This window comes from Rhinolophus hipposideros, assembly GCF_964194185.1.
Source record: "Rhinolophus hipposideros genome assembly, chromosome: 21".
In the NCBI taxonomy this organism is placed as follows: domain Eukaryota; kingdom Metazoa; phylum Chordata; class Mammalia; order Chiroptera; family Rhinolophidae; genus Rhinolophus; species Rhinolophus hipposideros.
This window is the reverse complement of record NC_138067.1, coordinates 33,199,950-33,213,374: the sequence shown is the minus strand read 5'-3', so window position 1 is coordinate 33,213,374 and position 13,425 is coordinate 33,199,950. Positions and strand designations below refer to the sequence as shown.

The window sequence follows — 13,425 nt, the reverse complement described above, 5'->3', positions numbered from 1 at the left end:
GCCAGGGTGGGGGTGGAGCCGGAACTTCGGGCTGGGAGGCGGCCGGCGCGCGGGGCGCAGTGTCCCAGCGGAGCCAAGCCGAACCGCGGTGCCCGGCGCCATGGGGCAGATCGAGTGGGCCATGTGGGCTAACGAGCAGGCGCTGGCGTCTGGCCTGAGTGAGTGAGCCCGGGCTTGGCACGCGGGGCGGGGCGGGGACCGCCGACCCCAGGCTGCAGGCCGAGGCACCGGGTGGGCTGGGAACAGGGCCGCGGGGCCAGGGTCCCGAAGAGTCAGAGACGGGGCTGCGGGCGGGAGGCGGGAGCTGAAGCCTGCGGTGGGGGTCCCCGAGACTGATGCGGAAACCTGCTGCTGCGTGGCGGGGACGTGGGCTTGGGGCTGCCCCGCAGTGGGAGACCTCGGGCTAGGGAGGTGGCCCGGAGACCCTCCTGTCCCCGCAGATGCCCGCGCCCCGTCCCCTCCCCCCTTCCGCTTTCCCCTTTTCACCCCCTCCACCCCACCCGGACCTCACGCCACCGATAGAGGAAGTTGCAGCCCTAGGGGAAGAGGCCTTCACCCCGGGTGCTTTCCGGGGAGTTACCACCCTCCAGGATTGGGAAAACTTGGCAGGACCACCAGCTCCTCCTGTTCCTCCTGTCCTGGAGTGGGGCTTTACCCCAGGGGTCGTGAGGGGCTCCCTCCCCCGCCCTGAGCCTTTACAGGACATCTAAAACAGCCCAGAGGGACCCCTCTCAGCCCAACTATCAGAGAATGCTTCTGGGGAAGGATGGCAGGCGTCCTCAGTCACGCTGAGCCTGTGTTCAGGAGCTCTGGTGAAAACACAGTGGGGTCTGCACCTCTGTGCTGTACTTGGAAGTGGAACCTCTCAGGGATGGTGAGACGGCCCAGGCAGAGTCTGAGGCAAGAGGAAGCTGCCCAGAGGCTCTGCCTGCCTCTGGGGACCTGCCACTTCCAGGAAGGACCTGCACCCAGTGGGAGTGAGTGGGTGGAAAGACGGCGGGGAATGTAGTGATGAGGAGGGGCCTAGCCCACCACCATTCCCCTGGGACCCACCCTGAGGCCCCTCTGCCAGCTGGGGACAGGAGTCTGGTGAAGCTCTGGGAGGGAAGGGAGCAGATATAAATGAAGTCTCTCTGTCCCTTGAACTGTAAGATCACATTTTTGTAAGATCACATTTTGGGGTGAGCAGTTTTGGGTCATGAAGCCCAATGGTCTGGGGTCCCCCTTGAGTTTGTTGGCGTCTAGAGTGAGTGAGAAGTCAGTAAGTTAGATAGTTCTTCTCACTTTTTTTTTTTTTAAGATTTTATTGGGGAAGGGGAACAGGACTTTATTGGGGAACAGTGTGTACTTCCAGGACTTCCAAGTCAAGTTGTTTTCCTTTCAGTCTTAGTTGTGGAGGGCGCAGCTCAGCTCCAGGTCCAGTTGCCGTTGTTAGTTGCCGGGGGCACAGCCCACCATCCCTTGCGGGACGCGAGGAGCTGAACTGGCAACCTTGTGGTTGAAAGCCCACTGGCCCATGTGGGAATCGAACCGGCAGCCTTCAGAGTTAGGAGCATGGAGCTCTAACCGCCTGAGCCACCGGGCCAGCCCAACAGACTTCTTTCTTATTGTAGAAAATTCCATCTAATTAGATCATGTCCCCTCCTGCTGAACACCCTCCAGTGGGTCCAATTGCGAAGAATAAAAGCCAGCTTCTGACTGCTCTGTCCCTGTCCCCCTCCCTTCTCTGTCATTCCAACTGCACAGGCGTCCTCTCTGTTTTCCTAGGTGTACCCCAGGACCTTTGCATAAGCGGTTTCTTCTGTCTGAAACATCCAGGGCTGGCTCCGCCGTTCATTTCTCAGTTCAAATGTCACCTGCTTAGAAAAGTCTTTCCAGAGCACTCTGTCACAGTCTCTTGTTCTAGTTCACCATCTCTGATGTTTATTTCTGTCCCCTCCTGAGACTATAAGCCCCAAGAGAACTGAGGCCTTATCTGTCTTGCTCCTGCTTCGTCCCTACATTCACTTCAAGGGCCCCTGCACACGGCAGTGCACTGTCAGCCCTCACACCTCCTGGTCAGCCAGTGATGTCTTTGCTCCCCTTTTGCTGATGGCAAGCAGCAGAACTGAGGCTCAGGATGGGAAAATCACACCCCAAAAGGCAAGTGGACCTTATACTGACTGAACACATGGAGAGACCACCCCGCCCTCTTCCAACTCACAGAAGTGCTGATGAGCAAACCAAAAGAGTTAATATATAGCTGAGCTCAACTCCAAGGATGGGAAATAATTCTGGCAACAAAAGCGGAGTGAGGTTTCAAGGTGGTGGGAAGGGGTGCTTAGGGAATTGGGACCAACAAATGCTCGGGTTTTTACCCAGTGGGATTTTGGAGCCTCTGTGTGTAAAAGGGCTGAAACTAAGCAGCATGCCTCAGGAAGCAGCCATCTGCTGCCAGGGCCTGGATGAAAAAAGCAACAAACAAGGCAAAACCCCTGGAAGCTCAGGCCTGTGCTACCGTGTTTCCCCTAAAATAAGATCTAGCTAGACATTCAGCTCTAATGTGTCTTTTGGAGCAAAAATTAATATAAGACCGGATCTTATTTTACTATAAGACCAGGTCTTATATTAAATTATACTATATTATAGTATATTAATTATATATTATATTCCTGGTCTATTACATAAGAACCGGTCTTATTTCACTATAAGACAGGTTCTTATATTAATTTTTGCTCCAAAAGACTCATTAGAGCTGATTGTCCGGCTAGGTCTTATTTTCGGGGAAACACAGTATGCATGGGATGAAGGCTGAATCTACTCTACCCTGTGCTACAAGGACCACTGACCAAGCAATTCAGATAGTCTCCATTCAGGACTGGAGAAACCTATAGAAGCAAATGTGAAACTGTAAGAGCATTTCCTTAACCAGGACACAAGCCTGCCACAAGAAAACATCCTGCTGGGCACAGCTCACAAACACACCCACCGTTTGAGGAAGCAGGCACCATTAAACAGGAAAATGTGCCTCCTTAAAACCACAACTACCAGTGCCCTTTGGGAGAGACTTAAGAATACGTGTACATGTTTAAACAGATGGTTATGTTCAAGGGGATAAAGGAGTAGAAAATTATAGAGGACAATGCAAATAATGACTAATATAGAATGTCTAGAAATAAAAAATATAAAGTCATTAAAGGTTAATGGATGAATTAAACACTATCTATAGATGATAAGAAAATTATTAAAGTGGAAGATGAATCTAAGAAAACCTCACAGAATGTAGCTGAAAGAAGTTGAGTCGTACAATAGTACAGGAAGACCCAACATATATATTGGGTGTTCTGGAGGAGAGAATCAATAGACTGGAGGGAGGTAATGTGAAAGAGATAATGAGCGTTTCCGATATTGAAGGAGAAAAGAAAGTTCCTTATAAAATAAAGGAAAATAAATCCCTTCTTGGACACATTGTAATAAAATTACAGACCATGAAAGAAAATCTTCATTTTTTGTTTTTTAAAGAAATTTCGAGGGTCAGATGCTTTTACTTATTTTTTAAATTTTGGGGGGGAATATTGGGGAACAGTGTGTTTCTCCAGGGCCCATGAGCTCTAAGTCGTTGTCCTTTAGTCTAGTTGTGGAGGGCACAGCTCAGCTCCAAGTCCAATTGCCGGGAATTGAATCCATAACCTTGTTGTTCAGAGCTCACACTCTAACCAACTGAGCCATCCGGCCGCCCTGAAAATCTTCAAATTTACCAGAGGGGAAAACTGGATTAGTTTAAGACTGATTTCAGACTTCTTATCATCAGTAGATGCCAGAAGACAATGGAATATTATCCTTGGTGCTCAGACAAAAACATGAATTTAATATCCAGATGATCTGTCATTCAGAATGAGAGTATTTTCAAATATCCAGAGAGTGGCTGCTAATGAGGGTATCCTCATCAAAAGGATGACTAAATGATGTCCTTCAGGAAGAGGGAAATTGAATCTTGAATCCAGAAGAAAGCACTGGGGTGCTAGAAGGAAGATATTGGTGACTATTGACTGTAAATAATTAATAATAATGAGGAATGTGGGGATGAGATTGAAGTTAAACATTCTACATGTGGTTCAGAAAGAGGAATTTTAAAATTAAAGTTTGATCAAGTCAACAGGAGGCAGGAGAAGCAACAAAAGCACTTGTTAAAGAGAAAACACAAAATAAGATAAAATAAATTACAATTAAAATAAATTCAATGATCTGCAATCACAGTCCATGAAATCTGTTAAGTACACTATCGGATTGGTTAAAAATTCACCTATATCAGCTTATTCGTAATAGCCCCAAACTGGAAGCAACTGACATTTCCCCAAGACGGAAGGATGGATAAATTCATACAATAGAAACAACTCTATAAGAAAAAGTGATCCACCCAAACGGCATGAATGACCTTGACAGCCTTCCATTAAGCAAAAGAAGCCAGATCTGGGGGTCCAGTCTTGACTGGATATGGGCACAAGAGAACTTTCTGGGATTACAGGAATCTTGACTTGGGTACACATGTAAAAAGGCATCAAGCTTATGCCTGTGTATTTTACTGTGTGTAATAATTATACCTCAATAAATTGCTGGAAATTCTGGGGATGGAGGGTGGTGATGGTTGCACAGCAGTGTGAATGTACTTAATACCACTCAACTGTTAATTTTAAAATGGCTAAAATGGAAAATTTTTATGTTATATATATTTGACCACAAAAATAATTGCAAAACAAAATTGCAAAAACAATTACTGGGGAGAAAAGATCCAGACGTGTGTCACGTGTAGCAAGAACACACAGAGCTGAAAATAAAGGGTTGGAATAGCTGACAAATACTAACCAAGGAAAGGTGTAGGAATATCGGTATCAGACAAAACTAAAATGAAGGTGAAACACAGAAATAGGGACAAACAGAAACACCATGCAATGAGGGCAGGGCTTCCATGAAGCAGATACAAAATCTACAGTCAACAATATAGTATTTAAATGCATAAAGCAAAAACAAAATCACAAGCGGTCACAGAGCTCAAGACAGTGTTCAGGGCGGCGGATGGCTCAGTTGGTTAGAGCGCGAGCTCTAAGCGAGCTCTTAACAACAAGGTTGCTGGTTCAATTCTCACATAGGATGGTGGGCTGCGCCCCCAGCAACTAGGATTGAAAATGGCGACTGGACTTGGAGCTGAGCTGTGCCCTCCACAACTAGATTGAAAGACAACAAGTTGGAGCTGATGGGCCCTGGAATATTGGGGAACACACTGTTCCCAAATAAAAGTAAAAAAAAATAAATATATATATATATAGTATATATATGTGTGTATACATATGTATATATATACACATGTATGTGTGTATATACGTATATATATAAAACATTAAAAAAAAAGAGTGACTGTGCAAGCTGGAGTCCACGAGCCTCCCGTACCCAGGGCTCAGAGGCTTGCTGTGCCCCCACAGTCCCTGGGACACAGGCCCAGCTCCACCAGTACCCGAGGCTCCTTCAGCCTCTTCTCCAGCTCACATGCCACTTCCTAGGGAAAGGTGTCTCATTATGTGCAGGGGTCTGTAGCTGCCTGGGTCCTCTTTCTGGGCATAAGTGTTGATGGACACGAGGGCCTCTCTGTGATGGGCTGGTGGCCCAGCTGTGGGAGGGGGGAGTACAAGGGAAGGTGGCCAGAGCCCCCTGCAGACCGCACCCCTGCAGGAATGGGACGGGGGCATGCCCCTCCCACAAGTGCAGGGCTCCTACTAACCTGCTTCTCCTCTGCCCACAGTCCTCATCACGGGTGGCATCGTGGCCACTGCTGGCCAGTTCACCCAGTGGTACTTTGGCGCCTACTCCATGTATCCTCCTACTGTAAACCCCAGGATGGGGCAGGGTGGGGGTAGGAGATTGGCATTGCCTGCGACAGCGCACGTGGACTGGGAGTAGAGATGCCAGTGCCTCTGGGAGCACAGCACTTCACAGTTTGTAGAGTGCTGCTCACATCCCTGGGCCCTTTAGACTCAGGATAGGCTCAGCTGCAGTTTTGGAAGCCAATGCTTGCTGTCAAGCAGTGAAGCAACTTGTCTAGTTCCTGGTGAGGAAGTGGGAAGTATCAGCGCCCCCAGGAATCCCCTATATACCCCCTTCTATCAGCTGTCCCCCTGGCCTGCCTGGGGCTGTCCAGGAATGGGCTGGGCCCCTCTGACCCCTCCCACCCTGTGGCCAGCTGTTGTAGGCCCTCTGGAAGCCAAGGCAGGCATGGAGGAGGGAGGGCACAGGACAGGCAGCCAAGTGGCCAGACCTGTGGAATCCCGCCTACTTGTTCCGTGCTATGCAGCCCCAGGCGTCTGCTGTCACACGTCTGTTTCTCACCAGCAAAGAGCCTCTCACTGTGGCCCCTCAGGCTGGCCTTGGCTGTTCCTTAACTGCAGAATCAGTGTGGCAGGTGTGTTTATCTGCCTGCTGGAGTACCCCCGAGGGAAGAGGAAAAAGGGCTCCACGATGGAGAGATGGTGAGTCCCCCACCTGCTCTAGGGCCCATCCTAGGGGCTGGGTGGAACCCACAAGGGCAGGACACCAGGTCAGGAGTCCTGCAGGAGGCTGGCTCTGTCCCTCTGAAGCTATCGCACCAACACCTTCGTCCTCTTGGACGAAGCTGGTGCCTGCCCAGCTGCTGTGGCCCCGTGGTCCCTGGAAGGGAGGAAGCCAGGGTGCGGTGGGGCAGCGTGGGTAGTGGGGGTTGCTGAGTAGGACCCAGCCTGCTTTCCCTCTCTCCCTCGGCCTAGTGGACAGAAGTACATGACGAAAGTGGTGAAGCTGTTCGGGCCCCTCTCCAGGAATTACTACGTCCGTGCCATCCTGCACCTTGGGTGAGTCCCTGCCCACTCAGGCCCAGGAGCGCCGTGGGGTAGACCCTCCCACTGGCCTGGCTGCCTGAATAGGAGAGCTTGGGGTGAGTCAGGCCCCTCTCAGCCCAGCTGTTTTCCCAAACAAACCCAGGTCCCAGACGTAGCCAGTGGTTTCCCCAAACCTGTATTACTGCGTAACAGTTCGCCCCAAACCTTGGTAGCTTAAATCAGGAACAGTCAGGGTTCTGGGGTTGGTAGGGCCCAGCTGGGTGGTTCAGCTACCTGCCTCACGCACGTGTCTGGTGGCGACTGTGGTGAGGCTGGAACACGCAGCTGCTTGGGCCTCCCCCCAGCATGGCAACTGAGGCTAAGCTTGTTAGGGTACAAGTCCAGGCAGAGGACAGCTGAGGGGCCCAAACACAGAAGCCTTGCATTTGGCAGGGTTGGATGTCCCCTCCACCCAGGGTCCTGTGGCTAGCACACTTATGGTCTGTTTTGTCCTAAGATCTTGTGGCATCTGCCCAAGACCTGGACCCCTTGCCGACATCTGCTGACTACCCTTTTGAGTCTCTTGTTCTCCCCCCTCTTCCCCAGGCTGTCAGTACCAGCTGGCTTCCTGCTTGCCACCATCCTGGGGACAGCCTGCTTGGCCATCTCAAGTGGTATCTATCTGCTGGTGAGTGGTGTGGACTGTGGTCAGTCCCTGCAGCCGCCTGCAGGCCGAGCCAAGGCCAGGAGCCTGTGTCCTTGCTCATGTGATAATAGGAACAGTGGTGACCCAGGGGCCTAGGAGTCTGCATTTTAGCAAGTTCCCTGAGCTGCACACTCTTCACCCCGCAAGAGGCCTGGCGCCTTGGGGAGGCTCCAGGCCAGGGTGGGTCCAGGGTGAGTGGGCTCCTGCCCTCTTGTCTGTCCCCCCGGGCCTCTCCCTCCATGGGTGCTACCTGTCTTCCTGACTCAGCATGATGGACACACAGGCAAGGCCTCCCTGTCCTGCTCCTGGGGGAGTCTGGAAAGTGGCCTCCAGGGGCTCTTTCAGAAACCCAGGGATTCCTCATGTCCCCTCTCCCCCTCGGGGCCCCGCCTGGCATGGTAAAATAACTTCAGTTTGAGGTTAGGCAGAGCCAGGTCCTGGCTGTGTGGCCTCAAGCCAGTTACTTAACCTCTCTGAGCTACAGTCCCTTCAGGTCTTAATTGAATTCAGAGTTGGTCCTACCCTGTCCCCTGGTGGGAGTGGGGGAATGCAGAGCCCGGGGTCAGGGTAGGGATGGCTCCTGTAGTCCCCTAGGGCCCAGCGTTTCCCTATCCCACAGGCAGCCACCCGTGGTGAGCAGTGGACCCCTATCGAGTCCAAGCCCAAGGAGCGGCCACAGGTGGGAGCCACCATCAAGCAGCCGCCCAGCAACCCCCCACCCCGGCCTCCAGCTGAAGCTCGCAAGAAGCTCAGTGAGGAGGAGGAGGTGACAACAGGAGTCTCCAGCGGCCCCCAGGAAAACCCCGTTCCAGTGACCGATGAGGTTGTGTGACAGGCACCTTGAGCTGCAACCCAGGCGGTTGCTGTTTTGAGTAGCTCTTCCTGAGGGGGGGCAGCCCACCCAGACCCCAAGGCCACCCCCTTTCTTGCCCTCCGGAACCACAGGCCCTCTTTCCGTGTCATTTGAAGCCACTGATCATCTTTCTCAGTGACACTTGAAATCACAGAGCATCTTCTATTTCATGAAATACAGTATCTGGAATTCCAAGTATTTGAGTTTCTACTCTGGAAATGAAATTTCCAGGCCTGAGAGGAGTAAGTGTGTGTTTCCCCACCAGCTCTCCTGGACCTTCCCAGACTCAGCTTCTGGAGGCCCCTAGTCCCAGCTGAGAGGCTGAGTGAACAAGCAAAGCGATGAACAAGGGGGTGGGGCAGGGAGCCCAGCAGGCCTTCACCTTGGGGCCCCGTCCCTTGGTGTCATCCAGGATGGCCGACCAGCTGGGAGCGGGGGTGAGGGCCTTCAGGGGCAGGGCCCGGCGTGGACCTCCTGGGTATCGCCTGTCACTCCCCAGCCGGGAGCCCTGTGGCCACCCAGCTTGCCTGGCTTCAGCTCACAGCCCAGCCTGGGAAGCCCCTTCCTCCTTGATGGGCTTTCCTCAATCTCTCACTCCCCCAAACCCTGGAAAAATCCTTAAATCCCTCCCTCCTGTTGGCCCCCCTGCTCTCAGTAAATCTTGCTTGCAGAAGTGGGGGTTCTCTAATGTTCCAGGGCCAACCATCACTCCTGTACCAGCCTTGCCCCGAGACACAAGCACTCCGGCCTTCCAGAACATCAGTAAAGCCTCAGGCCCCCTTGATGCCCTTTTATGCACCCCAGACCTAGCCGTGCGCTGTCTTCAGCTTAAATCCACTGCTGTGCCCTGCCCCTTGCAGGCCATTCCCAGGACTGCAGCTGTCAGGCCCAGCGCGGGCTCAGAACCCATAATCTTCCACGGCGCAGGACAGACGCCCTCTGCACGCGGTCCCACAGTCACTCCCCACTCTACCCTCCGACACAGGCACGCTGCCTTCTCAGGGCCTCTGCATAGGCTGTTCCCTCCGTCTGGAGCACCTGTGTCTGGCTGGCCATCCAGGCCTTTCTCAGGTGGGGGGCGGGGGCTGACCCTCTGTTTAGAATTGCAGCCCCTCCCCCTTCCCTGAATCACTGTCCTTAATTCCTTCGCCAAAGATAGTGCTTTACTGCTTATTCTGTGCTGGTCTGTCAGCCCGCGTGCCCTGCGGGCAGGCGGGAGTCTGCCCCTTTTGTTTCCTGCTCTATTCCCAGTGACAGGTACATATAAATATGTGCTGATTCCACAGCCCTTCTAGGTTCAAGACGGAGGTTACCCTCCCCTCTTCCTGGGTGCTTGTACACAGTAGGTGTTAATCAGTGGGAAAGAACAACAGGTCAGAAAGGGAGATGCGGACAACTGCCCTGCAGCCTTCACAGCCCGAGGTCAACGCTTAAAGCTGGCTGGGCCTATCCATCAGAGGTGGGGACACAGGCTCCACAGGGGGGCGTAGCTGAGCCTGAACTACCTCAGAGCCCCTTCCACAACTGCTGAGGCCACACACTCCTGCGCCCCTGAACTAAATGCCTCCAACCTCAACACACCCAAATGCGCTAATTAGGACTTACGTGGTGAGAACACAGACCCGGTCATCAAGGCAGCCGGGGGGCATCTGGCCTGGTGGTGCTAGCTAGCTTCGCTGCCCCTGGTCTGGCAGGTCACCAGCTGTGGGCAGAAGCCCGAGGGGGGGTGTCCAGGCCATGGCACTGGCCTTTGAAACTGCCTTGGCTTCTGTCGGGGCTGAGGGAGCATGACTCAGACTCTGGAAGGTGATGATGCTTTCCCAGGCTGCTGGCCCCCTGAGCTGACCCCCCCTGGGAGTTATCCTCAGAGACGCCTGTCCCTGAGGCAGAAAGGTATGCCCCCGGCGCTCACTGTCATAGCAAAGGCCTGGCACACCCTTGACCCGTGGGTACAGCAGGGTTGCCTACACCACCACTGGGCTGTGGGAGGGAGGCCCATCCCTAGGCCCACACCATCCCCGGGTGGTATGAACATCACCAGGTGAAAACTGTAGGTGCCAGCAGGGTACACTTGGGCTGTACTTGTTTAAACCCATTCCCCAGCCTGGATGCAACTGGGGCTCATGCGTAGACCTTTCGGGAAAGATACGCCAGAATCAGGCCTGTGGCTGCCCCTGTGGGTCCAGCTGGCTGTCAACCAAACAGGTGAGGGTGAGGAGAGTGCCTTCACTCACCCCTGCTGTGCCATCCAATGCTGTGCTCTGGGGGCTGTTTATCAATGTAATAACATTTATTTACATTTACAATAAATAACTGTTTTAGAAATACAGGGGGCTGGGAAGAGGGAGCTTGGGGTGGCCTGGACCAGCCTGAGACCAGTGACAGGGTGAGGGAAGTCCCGGGGGTCTACTGAGGTGGGGGCGTTCGGAACACCTTTTCTGTTTTAAGAAGTTCCTTAACAAGGTTCCTTCTAGACTCACTGTCTGTTTTTGTGAAAGGGTAACTGAGTGTCCAGGTGGGGCCTGACCAGCACACGGTCCCCGGGCCCGTCCAGTGTCCATTCTCTACTGTGCTTAAGCCAGAGGCCTGGAGTCCCTGTACCTGCTCAGGAACCCCGGGCAGCAGAAACAGGGTCACTCAGGGCATATAAATAACTAATAAATACACATAAATAGGAGGGGCCCTCTCCACAGAGAGATCCCCACTGTCCAGTCTGGGAGGTGATCCCTGCTCATGGCACAGGGCGGGGACAGCTGAGGCTGGCAGTCATCATGCCACCCTGGGCAGGACGCAGGTGCAGCCAATGGGCACGCGGATAGACTCAGTGTGGAAGGTGAAGGCCCCTGGTGTGGGTGTCCCCGTGGCGTCCCGAGAGCAGGGCTGGCGGCGCAATACCAACAGGCTCTGGTGCAGTGGGACAGAGTTGAGTGCGGCTGTCTCTCGGCCGGTCCTGGCGCTAATGCAGCCCTTGCACAGGCACTCAGCAACAGCCAGCTTCTGTGGGTAGCGGCTCTCGTCTGTGTCGACGCTGCGGGGACAGATGGGTGAGGCCCAGCCCCAGAGCCTGGGGGGGGGCATGTCCCTCCTTCCCCCTATGGCTACCCATGCACTCAGGTGCGCTGCTAGCCTGAGTGAGAGCTGAGGCATTAGGTTGCAGGGAGGATGGTGCGTAGCACCTGGAGGGCCGGCCTGCAGCCCGTGCTCAACAGGTGATGCCTGCCCCCATCCCCAGTACCCTCCCAGAGCACAGAAGCTGGGGGAGGAGGCTTCCAGGAGCCCCCTTCCCTCCCGTCTGGTCCCAGCTCAAACTCTGCAGGGGCGCAAGTGGGGGCCCCCAAATTATCCCAGAGGACCCTGATACCCAAGGTCTGGGCTGAGATTTTGGAGACAACATCGGCAAGGAGGTCATCTAATGGAGCCCCACTGTCCAGGGTAGGTGCCTGGCTGGATGGAGGTGAGTGTGCTTGTCCCATTTAACAGGTGAAAACACTGAGGCTAGAGAGCTCTGCAATAAGCCAGTGCCCAGAGAGGGGAGGGACCCCAATGCCACACAGTGGGGATCCCAGTGCCCAGGGAGTTCCCATAGCCCTCACCGGTATCTCCAGGGAGAGATGGAGCGCTGGTGAACGTCAGCTTCCAATACCTCCTCGGGCCGCAGCACTGGGCACTGGGTCCCAGTCGGGGGTTGCTTGTTGTGCCTCCTGCGGTCCACCACTTCCAGGCTGGACACCAGGGCTACTGGCAAAGCCAGGTCCCACTTGGCAGCTCGAGCCAGCAGGTGTGCCGGGGCCTGACCCAGGGGCAGCTCCTCGGCTGAGTAGCAGCGTGGGGTCTCACGAGTATGGGTGTGGGAGCCTCCCCAGAGTGGAGGTCCATGGCGGGCCAGGCTGGCAGGCAGCCAGAGCAGAAGCAGGAGGCCAGGGAGGAGCTGATGAAACAGGTGGTGGGTGGTCAGAGGGGGCCCAGTGAAGGGAGCATCTTGCTGCCATCCCAGCTTGCCCTCGTCCTTGTGGAAAGATGAGGCACAGCCCACCCAGCCTCTACAGCTAGAGAAACTGAGGCTCAGAGGGGCTAGCCCCTCAGCCCTCGTTCCCCAGTACACTGGGGCTCCTGGATTCTGTCTGTGCTCTGCCCTAAGACTTGGGGGGCTTCCTGGACCCCATCCCAACATCTTTAGCGTGGGGGTCAGGGAACTGCCACCCCTCTGGGCCAGATGACACCGTCCAAATGGGGGCATGGGGAGAGGTGGCTCACCATCACGGTGGCAGCAGCTGGGCTCCGAGCAGTTGGAGTGCACCTGATGGCAGTCTGGGACACACCTGGCTGTGGTCCTGCGGTGCACCTGGCTGTGGCTGGCTTGCAGTGTCCTTTATACCTCAGCCACACCTGGGGAAAATCCAGCAGCGCTTCCTCCTTGGGAAGTGCCCAGCCGCTGTTTCCTCCTCCCCTCCCTGTGGGTCCCTGGCGCATGTCCCCTCCTCCCCAGCCCAGGGCGGGCCAGGGCCACCCCATGCTCCAGCCTCCCTCTCGCCCCCATCGAATTGTCACCTTGTCCTGTTACCCAACTCCCTCACCCAGAGGGACCCGACTCCAGGCTCAGCACCTGTGGACGGAACCATAAACACACCCTGCCTGTGTGACATTCTCGCAACGTGCTATAAAAGGGTTCCTGATTGAGTATTCTGTTGCCACTTGCATCTTTGATGCCACTTGTGTGTTTTTGATATGTGGACCTGGTGACCCGGGTACCTGGGTGGGGCTTGCTCACCCCACGCTGTGGCACAGGCCTCCTATCCCTGCCAATGCACATGAGGTTGGTTCCATTTTTTATCTAAGATGATCAAGATCAGGTGAAGTTCGGCGTCTGCCTCCTCCTGTCCAGGTGGGAGAGGTTGCAGGAGACAGAAGGGGGGCTGGGGCCAGTGAGCCGCTTCAGGTTTCCACGTGGTCTTCTGTGGTTTTACTCAACCAAAGTTCCCGCTGAGAAGCCTGAGATGGAGGGGCTAGAATGCCTTGGAAACTTCTAAGTGAAGTGCACCCTTGGA

General features: G+C 54.5%; 2 protein-coding genes across 2 annotated transcripts; one reads left to right on the top strand and one right to left on the bottom strand.

Annotated features, from left to right (window-relative positions):
* Positions 1 to 14: 14 nt before the first annotated feature.
* On the top strand, positions 15 to 9,051 carry CYBA (cytochrome b-245 alpha chain). The gene is made up of 6 exons (XM_081030931.1): positions 15 to 158; positions 5,774 to 5,843; positions 6,423 to 6,497; positions 6,771 to 6,854; positions 7,428 to 7,509; positions 8,147 to 9,051. The coding sequence occupies exons 1-6, from the start codon at positions 101 to 103 to the stop codon at positions 8,357 to 8,359; spliced, it is 582 nt and encodes a 193-aa protein (XP_080887057.1). The 5' UTR covers positions 15 to 100; the 3' UTR covers positions 8,360 to 9,051.
* Positions 9,052 to 11,149: 2,098 nt separating this feature from the next.
* Positions 11,150 to 12,850, bottom strand: IL17C (interleukin 17C; the record flags this gene model as incomplete). Its single annotated transcript, XM_081031483.1, has 3 exons — positions 11,150 to 11,408; positions 11,974 to 12,308; positions 12,635 to 12,850. The coding sequence occupies 3 exons, from the start codon at positions 12,848 to 12,850 to the stop codon at positions 11,150 to 11,152; spliced, it is 810 nt and encodes a 269-aa protein (XP_080887609.1).
* Between the last annotated feature and the right edge of the window lie 575 nt (positions 12,851 to 13,425).